We start from the raw sequence: 17,580 nt of genomic DNA, 5'->3' as shown, positions 1-17,580 counted from the left end.
ATAGAGTACTTTGAGCGCTTTTTTTTTATAACAGAATACATCGAAAAAGTCTAATTCACCAGATTTTCTAACATCGTATGAAATTAATCTTCTTCAGATTAAATTTCTTTGGGTATATTTTCTCCAAGAACTTAATATAGTTTTTGAATAAAAATTATTTCAAACTTTTGAAAATTTTGTGTCTATTTTGCCTGGCCTAGAGTTAGAAATGGTGGATGCGCCGGGCTGGGGGGGGTAAAGTACCAAAAGAACTACTTGGAAAGGTGGAAAAATGATGGTACAAACTTCAGACTAGTTTTAATAAGAATAATAATACTGTGAACACCCACTTTTTACCCATCTAATATTTATAATCTTTATTCAACTCCTTCCGATGGTGCTTGTCGTGGTGGTGCTGTTTATTCTCCCCTTTCTCTTTTCGTACGTGTTGAACTTTACCATGATGGTGGTGGTTTTTAAACAACGACAAACAACCACACGGACACCCACATGGACTCTTCGTCGTCGTTGGTTCTTCTGTTGTTGAAGTTACAGCCTCTGAGGAAGTCGTTCTAAACGGACATCCAAGAGTAGTCGAAGTGGTACTATTTGAACTTTGAGGTGCGTGCGAAGTTGAAGACGTTGAATTCGAGCTTTCAGTGGTGGAATTAGTGCTTTTTGGTGCTTCAGTCGAAGAAGTTAAGTCTGAAATTTAAGAAAGTCGAGGTGATGAAGATTTTGGGACTAAAAGAGCGTTTTTACCTTTGTCTTTTGAGTGGAGATGTAGCGCGCTTGTTGCAACCATGAGGGTTAACACTGCGACAAATGTCTTCATTTTGACTTTTGATACTACTTTCAACACCTTGGTTAAACCCAATATATTGGTTGAAGATTACCTTCGGCAAGGAAAAAATCTGGTTCGGTATGTGCGATAGAGAAATTATTTTAGTTATTTGAGGATTTGTTTGTCACCACGTGTTTAAAGTGCGTCAAACGACGAAATTTATTGTTTTTTATGGTTGTACTTTGTGTTGGAGGCGCGTGGAAGAAAATTCTTTAGAAATGGGCATGACGATGGAATGTCTAAATATTTGTTTATTTGTGTTTTTTGTTTAACAATTCTGCAACTTGGTAGAGATAAAATACAACTACAAAATTGAAACTTCTCTAAATGCGATAGCTGTGGCACTAAAATTACCAAAATTACGATTTTTAATGGAAGATATTTGAAATTGTTGTTTTATCTTCAAAATAAAATTTTCTAAAATTTTTGTCTTTTGCTCAATAATTCCGCAACTTAGTAGAGTTAATATATTTATGACTCAAAAATAGTAACTTCTCCAAATTTTATAGCTGTAGCACTAAAATAGTCAAAATTTCGAATTTTAAAGAAAAATGGAAATTTTTTATTAGTTTCCAAAATGAAAATTTCTATAAATTGTGTACTTTATTCTACAATTTTGAAATTTACTGGAGTTACTACACAACTCAAAAATAAAAACTTTCCCCAAACGTCATACCTGTAGCATTAAAATTATTGAAATTACGAATTTTAATGAAAGATGTGGAAAATTTTTGGTTCGTTTCCAAAATAAAAATTTCTGAAATTTGGGTTTTTTGCTCTTCAATTTTGCATTTTGGTAGAGTAAATAGGCAACTCAAAAATAGTAATTACCCCAAATTTCATAGCTGTAGCATTAAAATTGACAAAATTACGAATTTCAGTGAAAGAAGTATAAAAATTTTTATTCGTTTCCATAATAAAAAATTCTAAAATTTGTGTTTTTTATTATCCAATTCTGAAATTTGGTAGAGGTAACACACGTATCAAAAGTATTAACTTCCCTAAATTTCGTGGCTGTAGCACTAAAATTACCGAAATTTTGTACTTTAATGAAAGGTATGGGAAATTTTTGGGTCGTTTCCAAAATAAAAATTTCTAAAATTTGGATTTTTTGCTCTACAATTTTGCATTTTGGTAGAGTTAATAGACAACTCAAAAATAGTAATTACCCCAAATTTCATAGCTGTACCACTAAAATTGTCAAAATTACGAATTTCAGTTAAAAGTATAAAATTTTTGATTCGTTTCTATAATGAAAATTTTTAAAATTTGTGTTTTTTATTATCCAATTCTGACATTTGGTAGAGGTAACACACGTATCAAAAGTAGTAACTTCCCTAAATTTTGTGGCTGTAGCATTAAAATTACCGAAATTTCGAATTTTAATGAAAGGTGTGGAAAATTTTTGGGTCGTTCCCAAAATAAAAATTTCTAAAATTTGAGTTTTTTATTATACAATTTTGAAATTTTGTAGAGCTAATACACGACTCATAAATAGTAACTTCTCCAAATGTTAATGGTGTAGCACTAAAATTACCAAAATTACGAATTTTAATGAAAGATGTGGGAAAATTTTAGTTCATTTCCAAAATAAAAATTTTTAAAATTTGAGTTTTTTGCTCTACATTTTTGCATTTTGGTAGAGTTAACACACAACTCAAAAATTGTAACCTCGAATTTCTTAGCTGTAGCATTAAAATTTTGTGTTACATTCCAGAAATTTTTGCGTCATTTTTGAAATAAAAATTTCTAACAGTTATGTCTTTTGCTCTATAATTTTGCAATTTTGCAGAGTTAATAAAAAACTTAAAAATAGTAACTTCTGCAAATTTTATTGCTCTAGCTGTAAAATTACCGAAATTACCAATTTTAATAGAGAATGTCGAAAAATTTGGAAAAAAAAATTGTAGTTCTGGTTGTTTTGATCGATCCTACACTAACAAAATTTGACAAAGTAACTACTTTTGACATGCTTATTAATCGTTTTCAATTACAAATTTCTAGAGCAAAAGGGACAAATTTTAGAAAATTTTATTTAGATCCACCCTTTCTTCATAACAAAATGGAGAAATCGAAGTTAAACCAAAAAAAAGAATTAATTTTATTGGCCGGCATTGTCTTTATCGCAGTGGTTTTTATAGCAAAAAACGCACCCAAACAACCAACACTATCGTAACTGCGCATTGATTGGCTACAAGTTTAAATTGCGATTTCTTCGATGTATTTTTAACCAATTAAAAATCATCAAAGATTCAATTTATTATTCATTAGTATCATTAGATGATGAAGATAAAAAAACGCCCAAATTTGAAGAAATCCAGTTCTAGATTAGCTAAGCAATTTTTTCTATGACATTTGTTTATTGGACGGAAAAAAAAATGCGCTCATTGGTGTATAAAGTTCAAAAAAGTTTATTTCAAATTAGAATTACAACGTATAAAAATATAACGTATTTATCACCCCTTTAATATTAGTTATCTTAACACTTCACAGACTCCAATGTACCTAAAGATAAGACTAAAAATATAAGCAGTAAAACTAAATATTCCTTGTCAATTCTTCTTCATTTACCAGCACCAAATTGCGCAAAATAATATTTATCCAAATGAGAGAATCCTACGACAAAATTTTAGAAATTCGCTCTCTAGTCTACATAAAGAACCTCAGAAGTAGCAGTCTTATTCAACACACCTGTGGTCTTCGAAGCCTCGTTATTTCCAGAATTTCCAGAAGAAGTAGCATCGGGAATTGGATCAGTTGCATTCAAACTCTGACTACTCTCAGTAGTCTTCGAACTCTCAGAATTGACTTTCTCAGACGAATCCTGCGTCCCCAAACTCTCCAGAGGCGTTACAGGAGTTGTAGAATTATTCTCAGATACAGAACTTTTTCCCGGCGCATCAGTAGAATTAGTGGAATTCGATCCAACCGTACCATTGTTCTTCCAAACTGCTATGAAGTGCGCTGGTGGTGGTGCAGAAGGAGCCGCTGATGGAGCCCCCGTTGTAGCTAAACCAAAACAACATTTTACAACAAGAAGAAGAAAATCAGTGTCTTACTTGGGTAAACATTAGTGGATCTGTGGTGGCGCCTTCCAGTTACAAGAGGCGGATTTAAGAAAATTGCGAGGGCCACCAGTGAAAGAAACGTTTTGAAACTCATTTTGGAGTGGCGTTGTGTGAAACTCGTTTGTTTTTATAGTGTGAAGATAAGGAGGAATTTGAAAAAACAGCATCGAAGTCATACGCTAAATATTTGCGATTATTATAATTTATACACTTTGAGGGAATGCGGGGAAGTTCCTCGAAACTATTCAGGTGACTAATATACAGGGTGAGTCAAGCTTGCGTAGTCTTTTTGTGACGCTTTTATAAATAACTATTTTATATTTTTGAAAAGATGAGTGTATATGTCTGAATAAAATGCATATCTTAAAATTAATCTCTATTGTCAAAAGTGCACTATTTTGCAGGGTCGCATTCAACTTTTTTTCTTTAAATGCAACATACCACTTTTAGTAGAGGAATTTGATGAGTTATTTAGTAAGCTATTTAAAACTTTTAAATTTTTGGTCTTGGCGTTGTCAAGTTATGATTTTTTTCCGAAAATTCTTGAAGTTGCAGTGTCTAATTTAAAAATTGATAGCACCATTGCCTTTCGAGATATAAAGATAAAACTTGACTTAAATGTAAAAAATAGACGATTTTAATTTTCTGGATTTACAAATGGTCAGAACTTGATTTTTTTAAATAGATTTTTAGTGTAATGAATTCAGTTTTATATTCTCGTGATTTTTTGTCTCAACTTCTACATGGTTAAAATTGTTTTTGAGATATGTATGTCAAAATATTTATTAAGTACTTCCAACCACCAAATAAGACAAAAAAATTAATAACTCAAGCCTTTGCGAAACTTTGCGAAATGTAAACATTAATTAATTTTTTTAAAAATTTGAATATTCGTTTATTATGCTATTGGCAATATGGAGGATTTACCTTAATTTTGCTTAATATCGTCCGTTAGTAGTATTTTTATTAATAATATTTCATATGATCAAACAAAATCAATAGAAACGTAAAGCTTAGCTACCCTCGTCAAAATTAATAGCGAAGTATCACTACTACCCTTTGTGTTTATCAAAACTGTTAAAAAATAAGTAAAAACACCATTTGTAGGAAACTCCATTTGAATGCTTCTAATAACACAAAAGCACCCTGAAAAACTCTGAAAGTGACGTTACGCTACCTCCAACTGTCAGCAATTGTCAAGCGTATCATTCAAGCCAAGTCCTATGCTTCAATTGATGTTGTTTTTCAAAGACAGCTAAATGTTAAATTTTTTAGATTATACGGTACATCAATTTTTCCAATATTATGAATTATCTCAAAAATCGCCTATTTTAACCACGTAGAGGTTAAGACAAAAAATAATGAGAATATAAAACTGAATTCATTACACTAAAAATTTACAAGGAGTTTCTTTGAAAAAATAAAGTTTTGGCTATTTGTAAATCCTTAAAATTAAAATCGTCTATTTTTTACAATTAGGAATGAAATTAATTTCTAGTCAAATCAAGAAAAAAAGCATAGTTTAGTTATTGAACGTGTCAAGTTTTATCTTATTATCTCGAAAGGCAAAGGTGCTATAAATTTTTAAATCAAACAAACACTGCAACTTCAAGAATTTTCGAAAAAAAACCATAACTTGACAAAGCCACGACCAAAAATTGAAAAGTTAATAGTTTTGATTAGCTTACTAAATAACTCAATAAAATCCTCCACTAAAAGTGGTAGGTAGGTTGCATTTAAAAAAAAAAGTTGAAATGGTGCACTTCTCACAACCGAAATTAATTTTAAGATATGCATTTTATTCAGACATATACATTTATCTTTTCAAAAATATAAAATAGTCATTTATAAAAGCGTCTCAGAAGAACTAGGCAAGCTTGACTCACCCTGTATAATATACAGTGAGGCTCTAAAAACTGAAGAAACCAAATTTAATCCTTTAATTGCAGCATGACAATCACAAAAGTAATGATCGTGTTTAAACACGAAAAAATCGTCTTGCGGCTGACTGAAAAAAATCTCGCCATTTGAAACTCGGGTGCTCCATTGATTACCTCCACCAACATCTCCATGTCTTCATTCTTTCTGCTAAAACTTTCCTGGTACTTCTTTACACAGCGATAGGTTTTTTGAGCCTCTTCCAAAACGTCGTCGCAGAGAAAAATGAACGCGAAAACACATTTCTACAATAAAAACGATAAGATAACGTAAAATTAGGTAGTAAAGCAGTACAAACAGCAACAGAACGAAGAACATGTTTGTTATGGTAGTACTGAGAGTGTAGTACCTAAGAATATAGTCCAAATAAGAAATGACAAATAAAGTCGTGTGGACAAAACTCAGAAGAATAGTCCAGCCGAAAACCTCATTGAAAGTGTCCACTGACCTCTTCAAACGCGTCCAAAGTTCGCGTTCCTTGGAGAAGAAATCAAACTTGTCGATTTTAACACTTTGAGTGGTACAAATATTCCGTCTAAATTTGACACCCAATGCTTTGTGGTACTCAAGAAATAGTTTTATTATTGTCAGCACCACACAGTAATAAGAAATGAATGAATGATAAAGAAAAATTTCTGTTGTGTACAATTTTAGGTACTCACTGACGTGTTTACCTTCAAAGTGACTAAAATACATGTCAACGAGTGAAAAAAATACATTTAGTACCAATGTGAGTGTGAACCAAGTGAAGAGATATAAATGAATGGTTTTGGTGCCAGGAACCGCAAGATTATCATTAATTTTCTTCAAATCTTTAACTAGTTTGAGCCACGATTTCATCTTGAAAAATGACACGTTTAAGACGGCCAGAATATTGAAAATGTAGAGAGAAAAATCCACTTGTATGTTGATCACAAATTTTATGTTGCTCAGTTCTTTGTAGTTTTGCAACTTGTAATACATCGAAGTAATAAATCCAATTGTGTACAACACTGCTAGAAATAAACAGTAGAGTTTTGAGACTTTGAAAGGTTGGAGCGATGGTGATAAGCCGAAGAATTTTCCGAAGAAACAGACACTTTGGAAGAGATTGAACATTTTTCAGAGAATATGTTGGATTTGATATCGATCGGTTCAAAATAAGAAATAAATGAGCTGAGCGTGGTTTTAAATGTGATGGTTACAAAAGATCCATTAATTTTATTGAGGTAATGGTGATAATGAAAGGAAAGTAAAACGCTTTTTATTAGACAATCAGATCAATTTTTGACATAAAATTGTTTTATGACGTAAAATGTTTTTGGGTGCAGTTTTGGATTCAGCGTGAAAATCTGCGTAAAATGAGCGCCATACTTTATTTCTACTCTAAAATTACAGTAGATGTTATACCAATTGAAAAAGCATTTCATAAGCTATAAACTGACAAAACCTGAAGTCGGTTGGTCAACAAGTTTGTGAGTTTGCAGTGAAAAACCAATTAGAGGTCTTGAAATTCAATTTAAATTAAAATAAAAATAAATAAAAATTAAATTTTTGAACTTTTTTAAGTTATAAAATTCAACTTTCTCAATTCTTCACATTTTCTGAGATCTCCAGAAGCGGATTAAAGTTTCTTGAGCAAATTAAGATTAAGAGTCCTCGATTGACTTTAAGTTTAGATTATTCTGATTAATTATTTTTGATTGATTGAAAGCTAAAATTTACTTCGTATCAAGTCTGATGCCAATCAAAAATTGAACCAATTTCTTTTCGTGCGTGCCTCATCGTCATCAGTTATCACACCATTATTTTAGTAAAATTAATGGATGTTTTTATCATTATTATTATAAACAATCAATATAAAATCCAACATTCGCGCTAGACTTCAACATGTTCGTGCTTTTCCAGCGTCTCTGTTTCTTTGGCAAATTTTTATCTCTAACGCCCTCACTCCAGCCGTTCAAAGTATCGAAACTGTACTGTATATTTCTAACAGTACTCTACACGCTTAGTTATAGTGCATCAACATACTACAAGTTACCTGATATCAATCTGACGAAAATGAATGATGTAATGGATATAGCGTCAGATTTTAGCCTCTATATTTTTAACACTTTCGCCGTTTTAAACGTGACGTTTTTCAAGAAGCAAGAATGGCAGAAACTTGTCTCAAACCTGAAGCAAATAAACGACACTTTGCCGGTTAATAGTACCAGAATGGTACAATTGTACTTCATTTGGTTCACAGTTACAGGAGCACTGAGTTTAATTTTATCACCTCTACATCTTTATTTTTGTACCTCTAACGGTTTTTCAGTTGAGAAATACTTAAAATTGTATACAACCGAGATTATTTTCGGTAATTTGTTCATATTTTACTTCTGTTTGGTACTGACACTAACTAAATTAATTCTGGAGTACTACCGCGCCCTGGGTGAAGAGTTCCATCGAAATATTCACAGAGTCAAAGAAATCAACCCTGTTGTTAAAATCAAGTTTGACTATTTCTTCAAGGAACGAGATCTTTGGGCTTGTTTGAAAGAAACTGTTGATACTTTCAACGACGTTTTTGGATGGACGATTTTCCTAGCTTTCATCCATTTTACGTTTTTTGTCTTTTCTTATCTGTTGTTTATTATTCACTTCCACTTCAAAAATGTCGTGATTACTATCTTCATCGTTCTTCTGTTGTTTGTACTGTTTCTTTATCTGTTATTGACTGTTTTTTTAATTGTTTTTATTGTAGAAATGTTTCATTGCGTTTATTTTCATGTGCGATGAGGTTTTGGGCGAGGCTGAAAAGACGTACCGACTTGTAATGAAATATCGGCAAAGTTTTGTACGGAAAAATGAAGAAGCTGAGATGTTGGTGGAGATGGTCAAAAGTGGGATGCCCGAGTTTCGAATGGTCAGATTTTTTTCCATTGACAGAACTACGATTTTTTCGTATGTGCATATGGTTGTCACTTTTGTCATTGTCATTTTGCAGTTGAATAATTAAATTTTCTCTTTATATCGTTTCATGTTTCATTTCAAAATTTCCTAAAATTTAATAGAGATTTGAATTTTTTGAATTTTTTCAACTCGCTTTGACATCATTAGGCTATTTTTAAACTACTTTTTGAGTACATTTTAAACTCTTTATGGAACTCTAAAGAAGGACATTAACAACAACACTAAAAAAATACAATAATATTCAATATTTTATTCAAAAATTGACAATTCTGATAATTTTACTGTTATAGCAATGAAATTTGGACAGATTACTATCTTTAAGTTTTTTAATAACTCCACCAAATTGCTCAGTTATAAAGTCAAAAATACCTAATTATGAATCTTTTAATTTCATGCTAATTCACATTTTTCAAAAATTCGTATTTCTAGAAATTTTAGTGTTATAGCTTTAAAATTTGGTCAAAATGCTATTTTTTATTGGATTACTCACTGCACAAAATTACTTAATTATAGACTTAAAAAAACAAGATTTAGAATTTTTTATCTTTATTTTTATCCAAAACTTTCCCACATTTTCTAGAAAAATTTGTAATTCTAGCAATTTGAGTGTTATAGCATTGAAATTTGGTCAGATTGCTATCTTTCAGTTATTTAATAACTCCACCAAATTGCTTAATTGTAAAAGCAAAAACACAAATTTTAGAATTTTTTATTATTTATTTTTAGGCAGAACCAAAAATATACAATATATTGTTTCAAAAATTTGTAATTCTGGCAATTGTATTGTTATAGCAATGACATTTAAACAGATTGCAATTTTTGATGTGTTTGTTAACTCCACCAAATCGCTAAATTATAGAGCCAAAAATACTGACTTTAAAATTTCTAGTATTTTAATATTTGTTTATTTTTATTTGTTTTTTTACAAAAATGTGTAATTTTAGCAATTTTTCTGTTATAGCACTAAGATTTGGGTAGATTGCTATGTTTCAGTTGTTTAATAACTTCACTAAATTGCTTAGTTCTAAAGTCAAAAATACCAATTTTAGATTTTTTTATTTTTACGCAAAATTAAAAATACCCAAAAAAATTTTTAAAAATTCGTAATTCTGGCAATTTTATTGTTATAGCAATGAAATTTGAGCAGATTGCTATTTTTAGGTTGTTTATTAATTCCACCAAATCGCTAAACTATAGAGCCAAAGATCCCAATTTTAAAATTTTTTATTTTCTTGCTAAACCAAAAATTTATAAAAATTTCAAAATTTTGAATTTTTTCAAGTCGGTTTGACACCGCTTAAACAATTTAGACCATTGAGAGTACTTTTTGAGTCTATTTTTAACTCTTTCTGAGCACCCTGACCTGACCTGACCTCTATTTCTATTTTCTCGATTTTTTTTTTCAGTTTTTCTTTGTATGCTCTATCTTGCAAAACGCACGCTTAAAATAGCACCATATCGAAAGAACCAACTCCGATACAACACGTTCGATACGTGTCCCATTCTCACTCAATTCAAAATCTGCGAGCATGACATCCAAAACTATTTCTCTCCCCTCGAAAACTTCAGCCTTCCCTGAAGAAAACGTGGGAAAAATCCTCTTCAGAAGACTCAACAGTTTTGATAAAAACGCAGTTGCTTTCGTAAGACCCATTTTCTTTAGTACCACTCTTAATCAGTTCTTTTAGGTCGAAATTAAAACAGACCAAACGTGCACTTATGGAGAACTAACTTCCAGGTCTCTGAGCCTAGCAGCAAACCTGAGGAATTCTTTAGGAGTGGTAAAAAACGACCATCTTTGCATTATCAGCGAGAACTCTCATAAATTCTGGGTGGCTCTCATTGCAGGTCTTTGTCTAGGAGCTCCGATACATCTGTTGAGTCCGAGTTACACAATTTGTTAGTACCGGTGGTACTTCTTCGGTTGTTAAAGTGATGAGTTTCAGACGAGCTGAAGAAGTGTCTTTCGTTGTCCAAACCCAAAGTGGTTTTTTGTTCGGAGCAAGTACTACCCAAACTAACCGAACTGAAATTGGAGTGTCCTTTTATAGAGGTTTTGGTACTACTTGATGGTACTGATTTAAGTGGAGACTCTTTGTCGTACGAAGACTTGACCACGACGTCTGACGTCGACTTTGAGTTTGAAGAAATTAGCGAGATTAACAGCCACGTTGCTATTATTGTCAATTCTTCCGGTACCACCGGTCCCCCCAAAGGCGTCATGCTCAGTCATGGTACTCTCCGCTTGAACTTGAGCCACGTCGAGTAAGATTATTTTTGGAGAAGAAAAGTACTTTTTACCCAATTCCAGAGACGAGGAATTGTACCCTTTTTACGACAACACCGTGAATATCAACGTAGTACCCTTCTGCCACGTCCACGGGTTTGGAATCAGTTTCTGCGGGTTGTACCAAGGAGCGAAGTACCTGAATATGACCCAATTCGTACCGGATCTCTACCTCCAGCTAATCCCGAAGTACAAAGTCATCAAGCTCTTCATAGTACCAACCATGGCAGACTTTCTTGCTAAAAGTCCTCTGGTCGGCCGGTACGACCTGTCTTCAATCAAGGAGATTCACTCCGCTGCTGGGGTTATCAAAGAGGCGACTTATAAGAAGATTCTACAGAAGTACCACCTCGTTTCGTTTGTTCTTCATTCTAAAATTTCTTTGCAGATTCAATCTTAAGACAATTCGACAAGTTTATGGAATGACAGAAGTCGGTACTGCCGTTTTTATAACTCCTCCATCTTCAAACAACCATGGAAGCTGCGGGAAAGTGGCACCAGGCGTTTCGGTAAAAATCGTCGATCAACAAACCGGGGAAGTTCTCAGGTGCAACCAATCAGGTGAAATTCTCGTCAAATCCACTCATATGATTGGATATATTAATAATCCCGATAGTACCCGAGCGGCGTTTGATTCTGAAGGCTTTCTCAAAAGTGGAGACATAGGGTATTACGATGAAGATCATTTCTTTTATATCGTTGATCGTATCAAAGATTTGATTAAGTATAAGTCGTTTCAAGTACCACCGCTGGAGATTGAGGAAATTTTGATGAAGCATCCTGGAGTTGGAGATGTTGCTGTTGTTGGGAAACCAAGTGAGAGGTATGGAGAGTTGGCGGTGGCGTTTGTGGTCAGGAAGGGAGGTGTGGGGGTTACTGAGAAGGAGGTCGTGGAGTTCTTGGCAAAGTTTGTGTGTTTGGAAAAGCAACTGCATGGAGGAGTTGTGTTTGTGGAGGAGATTCCAAGGAATGCTATTGGGAAGATCTTGCGAAAGGAATTGAGAGGGTTGTTGGAGGAGGAATAATTTTTTCAAAGCAGTTCGAAGAAAACTTCTTGTGGTTGTAGGAACAGAAAGTAAAAAAATAAAAGAATGAAACAAAGAAAAAAAATTTTTTTTTCTGAGCATTAAAGAAGATACAAAAAAAATGAAAAATAAAAAATAGGGGAAATATAAGAAATATGAACAAAAACAAGCTTTTCTACAATTTAAAAAAAAATACTTTGAATTGATTAAAAGTTCAGTTTCTCGGACTTTTAATGACGCATATTTTGCTAGATTTTCTTTCAAGGTTCATTATTTTATCTTATCAACATTATTTGATATCTTTAAATCTAATATCTGTCAATCGCAGACATTGGCAGCCAAAAAATCAATTTTTTTTTTCAAAAATTTGTAACGGTAGCAATTTTATAGTTATCATAATGAAAATTTGGGCAAATTGCTATCTTTGAGTCGTTTATTAAATGCATTAAACTGCTAAATAATAAAGATACAAATACAAATTTTATTTTTTTTAATTTTTGTGTTGAATCAAAAATATCCAAAATAGGATTTTTTATTTGGCAATTTTAGTGCTATTGCTATGAAATTTTGTCAGATTGCTACTTTTGAGTAAATTAATAACTCTACCAAATTGCTAAATTATAAAACCAAAAATACAAATATTAAAAATTTTTATTTTCATATTTTACCAAAAATCTAGACCAAAAATTTGCGGCTACTTGCGTACCAACTTGCCATTTTTAAGTTGTTTAATAACTTCACCAAATTGCTAACATATAGAGAAAAAAATATAAATTTTAGAAATATTTATTTTTTTATTTTACCAAAAATTTGCAATATTTTTTTCAAAAATTCGTAACTGACAGTTTTAGTGTTACAGCAATTAAGTTTGGCCAGATTGCTATTTTTAAATTGTTTATTAAGTCTATCAATCTATTGTGAAGTTATATAGCTACAAATACAAATTTTAGAATTTTTTATTTTCAAGCTGAACCAAAATTATCTAAAAATGTACAAGAAATTTCGTAATTCTGTCAATTTTGATGTTATAGCAATGAAATTTGGTCAGACTGCTATTTCTTTCTAAGTCGTTTATAAAGTCCATCAAATTGTAAAATTATAGAGTCAAAAATACAAATTTTAGAATTTTTATTTTTATGCTGAACTAAAATTATCTGAAAATTTTTATAAAAATTTGTAGCTTTGACTATTTTAGTGCTACAGTAATAAAATTACGCCAAATTATTACTTTTAAGTTGTCTAATAACTCCACTAAATTGCCAAATTATAGAGCCAAAAATACAAATTCTAGAAATTTTTATTTTTATGATTAACTAAAAATGTTCAACTCTTTTTTTTAATTTGGAACTGATAATTTTAGTCTTATAGCAATGAAATATAACCAATTTGCTACTATTGAGTTGTTTAATAACTCTACCAAATTGCTAAATTATAGAGCCTAAAATACAAATTTTTTTGTGTTCGTGTTGAAGCTAAAATATGTAAATTTTTTTTCAATAAATTGTTACTGGCAAATGTAGTGTTATATCATTGAAATTTGGACAAATAACAAACCTAAATTTTTTCATTTACTTCACGAAATTTCAAAATTATCAAAACACAAAAAAATATGAAAAAAACAAAAAAAGAAAAATCTGTTTACATTTTTTTAATTCTTTGAACTGATAAAAGTTCAGTTTCTTGGACTCTTGATGACGCGTATTTTGCAAGGCTCTCACTCAAGCCCCATTGTTTTATCTTATCAACTCGCACTTCATATCACCATCATTAGCAGTCTCAAATCAGATATCTGTTAATCGCAAACAGATTGGCAGTCCACGATGATTTTAGCGAGTTTTTTTTTATTCTCTGTGGTTTCTGCAGCAGTAAGTAAATTTCTAATTGTTTTAAACTTCACATTTTTAATTCCGTTTCTTATTCAGACCTCACCATGGGACACCTTAACAGCAAACATTGCAGTTGTCGAATTTCAAAGATCTCAGAACAAAACTCTTTCTGAAGACGACAAAATCAACGAGAATGTTCACGAATATCTACGTCTTATGACCAAGACAAGCGCTGATGACGTGGTAATTTTGATTTCTACAATACAATACCATAACAGCTTGTGCTATGAGATTGCGGCGAGAATGCTGTACATAATTTTTTGTATCGTAGGACAGTGATATGTACATATTTCCTGAAGGAAGTCTCGGAGAAACTCTTTCAACATCTGAAGAAGTTTTTTTGAACACTACTCCTTGCCACCAGGGTAATTATCGCTCAGAACTAATCACTTTATCTTGTCTGGCGGAAGCTAAAAAATCCTACATTGTTACCAACATTGTTGAGAAAGTCAAGTGTGAAAATCCTTCTTGCAGCAACAGCGACAATTGTAAAAATAATGGCTCTTATTTCTACAACACCGACGTAGTGTTTGATCGAACTGGAGCAATCGCGCACATGTAAGAAGTCCAACTTACTTCCAAGAGTTAACTTTTGGTTGCAGATACCGCAAGTACAATCTCTTTGGGGAGTACCCTCTCGACAGACCCGAGAAGCCCCATGTGGTAACTTTCGAAACCGACTTTGGGGTAAAATTTGGGATTTTTACCTGTTTTGATATTCTCTTTCAAAGACCAGCTCAAGACGTGTTGGAGGAGGGAATCGATGCTATTATCTACCCTACGAATTGGCACGGGGAGCTGCCATTCAACACAGGTCTTCAGGTCCTCATCATGAAATTGTACTAAATTGTGTTTGTAGCTCTTCAGAGTCAACAGATGTTTGCGTACGAGCACAACATCGTCTTGTTTGCAGCCGGGGGAAACTATCCATGGGACGCTTCCGGTGGTACTGGAGTTCATCGAGGTCTTTGATTAATTGGTGTCGGTGGATTACTTAAGTTGTCTCTTACAGGTTCTAAAGACAGTCTCTTCAACGTGATTGTGGCTGAAGGGGGCTCTCGGATCATGAAATTCCAGAGTGTCAATGGTACTGTCAATGTTGAGGATCCACCAACTGTAGACTCATTAGCGAAAGATATGGACGCGTTTGCTCTCATGGTTGATAACAGTCTTGAAAGTAAGACCATCTTTGGCCCATTCTTCTCTCATGTCTTCGTTGCAGATTACACTTGGATCCCTCTCAACACCTCTCTGACAGTCATCACCGAAGAAGTCTGTTCCGACAAATTCTGTTGCCGTTTCAACATTGATCTAACGTACAAAGAAGCAACTGGGAGCTTTTACAAGTACTTCTTAGGGGCCTTCGCAGGAGTGCGCTCGTACCCCAGAATCTGCGACGCAGGTCTTGAAGTCTGCGCCATCATTGCGTGTTTAAACTCCTCCATCTCTTCGTGTGGACAAAGATTCGAATCTTTTGGAGATGTTAAATGGCCCGTCACTTTTAACAAGATTGTCATCACCGCCCAGTTCGAACAAAACGAGAATAAGACACAGTTCCCGAACTCCTTGTTGGCTTCGGTACGACCCATTGACGCCAGTCAAACCAACTGGACTAAAAGTACCAAAGATGGGTGGATCGAAAGGAGTTTTTCCACGGTGGTACCACAGGACCGTCTTCTAACCTTTGCGATTTATGGGAGAGATTTCGCGTTGGACGTCTTCCCAAGGGATGGTCAAAATAGTACCAATGGGACTTGTGATGACGATGATGATGACAACGCTGGGAGTTCCACAACGAGTACTTTGGTACTAATTGGAGTGTTTGTGACGATTTTAATGGCAATGGTGTAAAAAGAACGAATTGTACAAATAATAACGTGCTAATCGATCCTTCGTGTCGTTCCAATAAAATATAATTATCTCCGATTTGTCTAATTTGAAATTTGTGTTTTTATTAAAGTAACGCATTTTAGTACCTCCACGCCAGAAAATGCTGGTTTGGTTCTTGGTTATAATTTTTCTGTGTGATTGTAATGTTAAAGAAGCTGAAAATGTCTTGGGAATGTGTTATGAGTTGTACCGGTCAACACCTCCTGCAGAAGATGAAGAAGAGAAGTACCTATTTTTGTTTGGTTGGTTATATTGAGAGTAATTTGCCAAAATTTTCCGCAGAGGGACTTTTTTGTCTGAAGAAAGAGACGGTGTTGAAGGTTTTTGGGGTGGTTGTTAATTTTGTTATTTTGGGGGTTTAGTTGCAATAATTTTATTGGTATCATAAATAAGAGTGCAGTTGCAATAATTTTATTAATAATAATAAACTGCACGAACAAAATAAAATTTTACAAAAATATAAAAATTTGTAACTCTGGCAATTTTAGTGTTATAGCAAAGAAATTTGGACGGAAAGTTATCTTTGACTTGTTTAGTATTTTCACCAAATCGCTCAATTTTTGAGCCAAAAATACAAATTTTGGAATTTTTTATTTGTAAGCAGAACCAAAATTGTTCATAAAAGTTACAAAAATTTGTAACTCTGGCAATTTTAGTGTCATAGCAATGAAATTTGGTCAGGATGTTGTATATGCCTTGTTTAGTATTTCCACTAAATCGCTTAATTTTTGAGCCAAAAATACAAATTTTAAAATTTTTTGTTTTGAAGCTGAACCAAAAATACCTAAAAAAACTACTAAAATTTGTAATTTAGACAATTGTATTATTATACCAATCAAATTAGAATTTGTTTTTCAAAAAAAAAATATTTCTAAATAATTTAGGTTTATTTAGACCATTTTTTCCTATTTGCCAGTAAAAAATAAATTTTATATTAAATTACAAATGGTGGATGCGCCAGGCTATTATTTTCAAAAATTTGTAATTCTGTCAATTTTGATGTTAGGATAATAAAATTTGGCAAGATTGCAATTTTTGTGCTGTTTATTAACTCCATCTAATTTCTAAATTACAGAACAAGAAATGCAAGTTTTAGAAATTTTTATTTTCATGCTGAACCAAAAAAAATTCGAAATGTTTTTCAAAAATTTGTAACATTAGCAATTATAGTGTTATAGCCATAAAATTTTAAAAAATTGCGACTTTTAAGTGATTTTATAACACCACCAAATTACTAAATTATTGAGCCAAAAATACACGTTTTACAATTTTTTGTTTTAAAGGTGAACCAAAATTATTAAAAAAAAATTGTAATTTAGGCAATTTTATTGTTATAGCAATGAAATTTAGAACTTGTTTTTTATATAAAAATATTTCTAAATAATTTATGTTTATTTAGACCACAATTTTTAATTTTTGGCAGTAAAATTAAATTACAAATGGTGGATGCGCCAGGCTATTATTTTCAAAAATTTGTAATTCTGTCAATTTTGATGTTAGGATAATAAAATTTGGCAAGATTGCAATTTTTGTGCTGTTTATTAACTCCATCTAATCTCTAAATTACAGAACAAGAAATGCAAGTTTTAGAAATTTTTATTTTCATGCTGAACCAAAAAAAATTCGAAATGTTTTTCAAAAATTTGTAACATTAGCAATTATAGTGTTATAGCCATAAAATTTTAAAAAATTGCGACTTTTAAGTGATTTTATAACACCACCAAATTAC

The 17,580-nt window shown here is 32.3% G+C and overlaps 3 protein-coding genes and 1 pseudogene across 4 annotated transcripts; 2 read left to right on the top strand and 2 right to left on the bottom strand.

Annotated features, from left to right (window-relative positions):
- Window positions 1-285: 285 nt before the first annotated feature.
- Window positions 286-871, bottom strand: LOC148177665 (uncharacterized). The gene is made up of 2 exons (XM_088032986.1): window positions 742-871; window positions 286-684 (listed from the first exon to the last, which is right to left on the bottom strand). The coding sequence occupies exons 1-2, from the start codon at window positions 812-814 to the stop codon at window positions 341-343; spliced, it is 417 nt and encodes a 138-aa protein (XP_087889112.1). The 5' UTR covers window positions 815-871; the 3' UTR covers window positions 286-340.
- Window positions 872-3,210: 2,339 nt separating this feature from the next.
- On the bottom strand, window positions 3,211-4,005 carry LOC148177664 (uncharacterized). The gene is made up of 3 exons (XM_088032738.1): window positions 3,883-4,005; window positions 3,515-3,832; window positions 3,211-3,439 (listed from the first exon to the last, which is right to left on the bottom strand). The coding sequence occupies exons 1-3, from the start codon at window positions 3,983-3,985 to the stop codon at window positions 3,387-3,389; spliced, it is 474 nt and encodes a 157-aa protein (XP_087888864.1). The 5' UTR covers window positions 3,986-4,005; the 3' UTR covers window positions 3,211-3,386.
- A 6,287-nt stretch (window positions 4,006-10,292) lies between these two features.
- LOC148177663 (luciferin 4-monooxygenase-like) lies at window positions 10,293-12,075 on the top strand. The gene is made up of 5 exons (XM_088032974.1): window positions 10,293-10,406; window positions 10,452-10,662; window positions 10,710-11,028; window positions 11,075-11,392; window positions 11,439-12,075. The coding sequence occupies exons 1-5, from the start codon at window positions 10,293-10,295 to the stop codon at window positions 12,073-12,075; spliced, it is 1,599 nt and encodes a 532-aa protein (XP_087889100.1).
- A 1,777-nt stretch (window positions 12,076-13,852) lies between these two features.
- LOC148177662 (vanin-like protein 1) lies at window positions 13,853-15,849 on the top strand (annotated as a pseudogene). The gene is made up of 6 exons (XR_015769781.1): window positions 13,853-13,940; window positions 13,998-14,519; window positions 14,564-14,775; window positions 14,821-14,925; window positions 14,974-15,138; window positions 15,184-15,849. The product of XR_015769781.1 is annotated as a vanin-like protein 1 (transcript).
- The last annotated feature ends 1,731 nt before the right edge of the window (window positions 15,850-17,580 follow it).

This window comes from Gnatocerus cornutus, chromosome 3, assembly GCF_029298725.1.
Source record: "Gnatocerus cornutus isolate USDA-ARS CGAHR chromosome 3, icGnaCorn1.1, whole genome shotgun sequence".
Classification (NCBI taxonomy): Eukaryota; Metazoa; Arthropoda; class Insecta; order Coleoptera; family Tenebrionidae; genus Gnatocerus; species Gnatocerus cornutus.
Note: the sequence above shows the minus strand (reverse complement) of the source record. Positions and strands in the feature narration are given on the sequence as shown.

Excerpts from the sequence above, each read along its gene's own strand:
- LOC148177665 (XM_088032986.1), bottom strand. The coding sequence starts at position 814 with ATGAAGACATTTGTCGCAGTGTTAACCCTCATGGTTGCAACAAGCGCG. Across the intron at positions 685-741 it reads TCTCCACTCAAAAGACAAAG|ACTTAACTTCTTCGACTGAA; the intron begins GTAAAAACGCTC and ends CTTAAATTTCAG.
- LOC148177664 (XM_088032738.1), bottom strand. The coding sequence starts at position 3,985 with ATGAGTTTCAAAACGTTTCTTTCACTGGTGGCCCTCGCAATTTTCTTA. Across the intron at positions 3,833-3,882 it reads ATCCACTAATGTTTACCCAA|CTACAACGGGGGCTCCATCA; the intron begins GTAAGACACTGA and ends GTTTTGGTTTAG. Across the intron at positions 3,440-3,514 it reads CGAGGCTTCGAAGACCACAG|GATTCTCTCATTTGGATAAA; the intron begins GTGTGTTGAATA and ends ATTTTGTCGTAG.
- LOC148177663 (XM_088032974.1), top strand. The coding sequence starts at position 10,293 with ATGACATCCAAAACTATTTCTCTCCCCTCGAAAACTTCAGCCTTCCCT. Across the intron at positions 11,029-11,074 it reads TTGAACTTGAGCCACGTCGA|AGACGAGGAATTGTACCCTT; the intron begins GTAAGATTATTT and ends ACCCAATTCCAG. Across the intron at positions 11,393-11,438 it reads TATAAGAAGATTCTACAGAA|ATTCAATCTTAAGACAATTC; the intron begins GTACCACCTCGT and ends ATTTCTTTGCAG.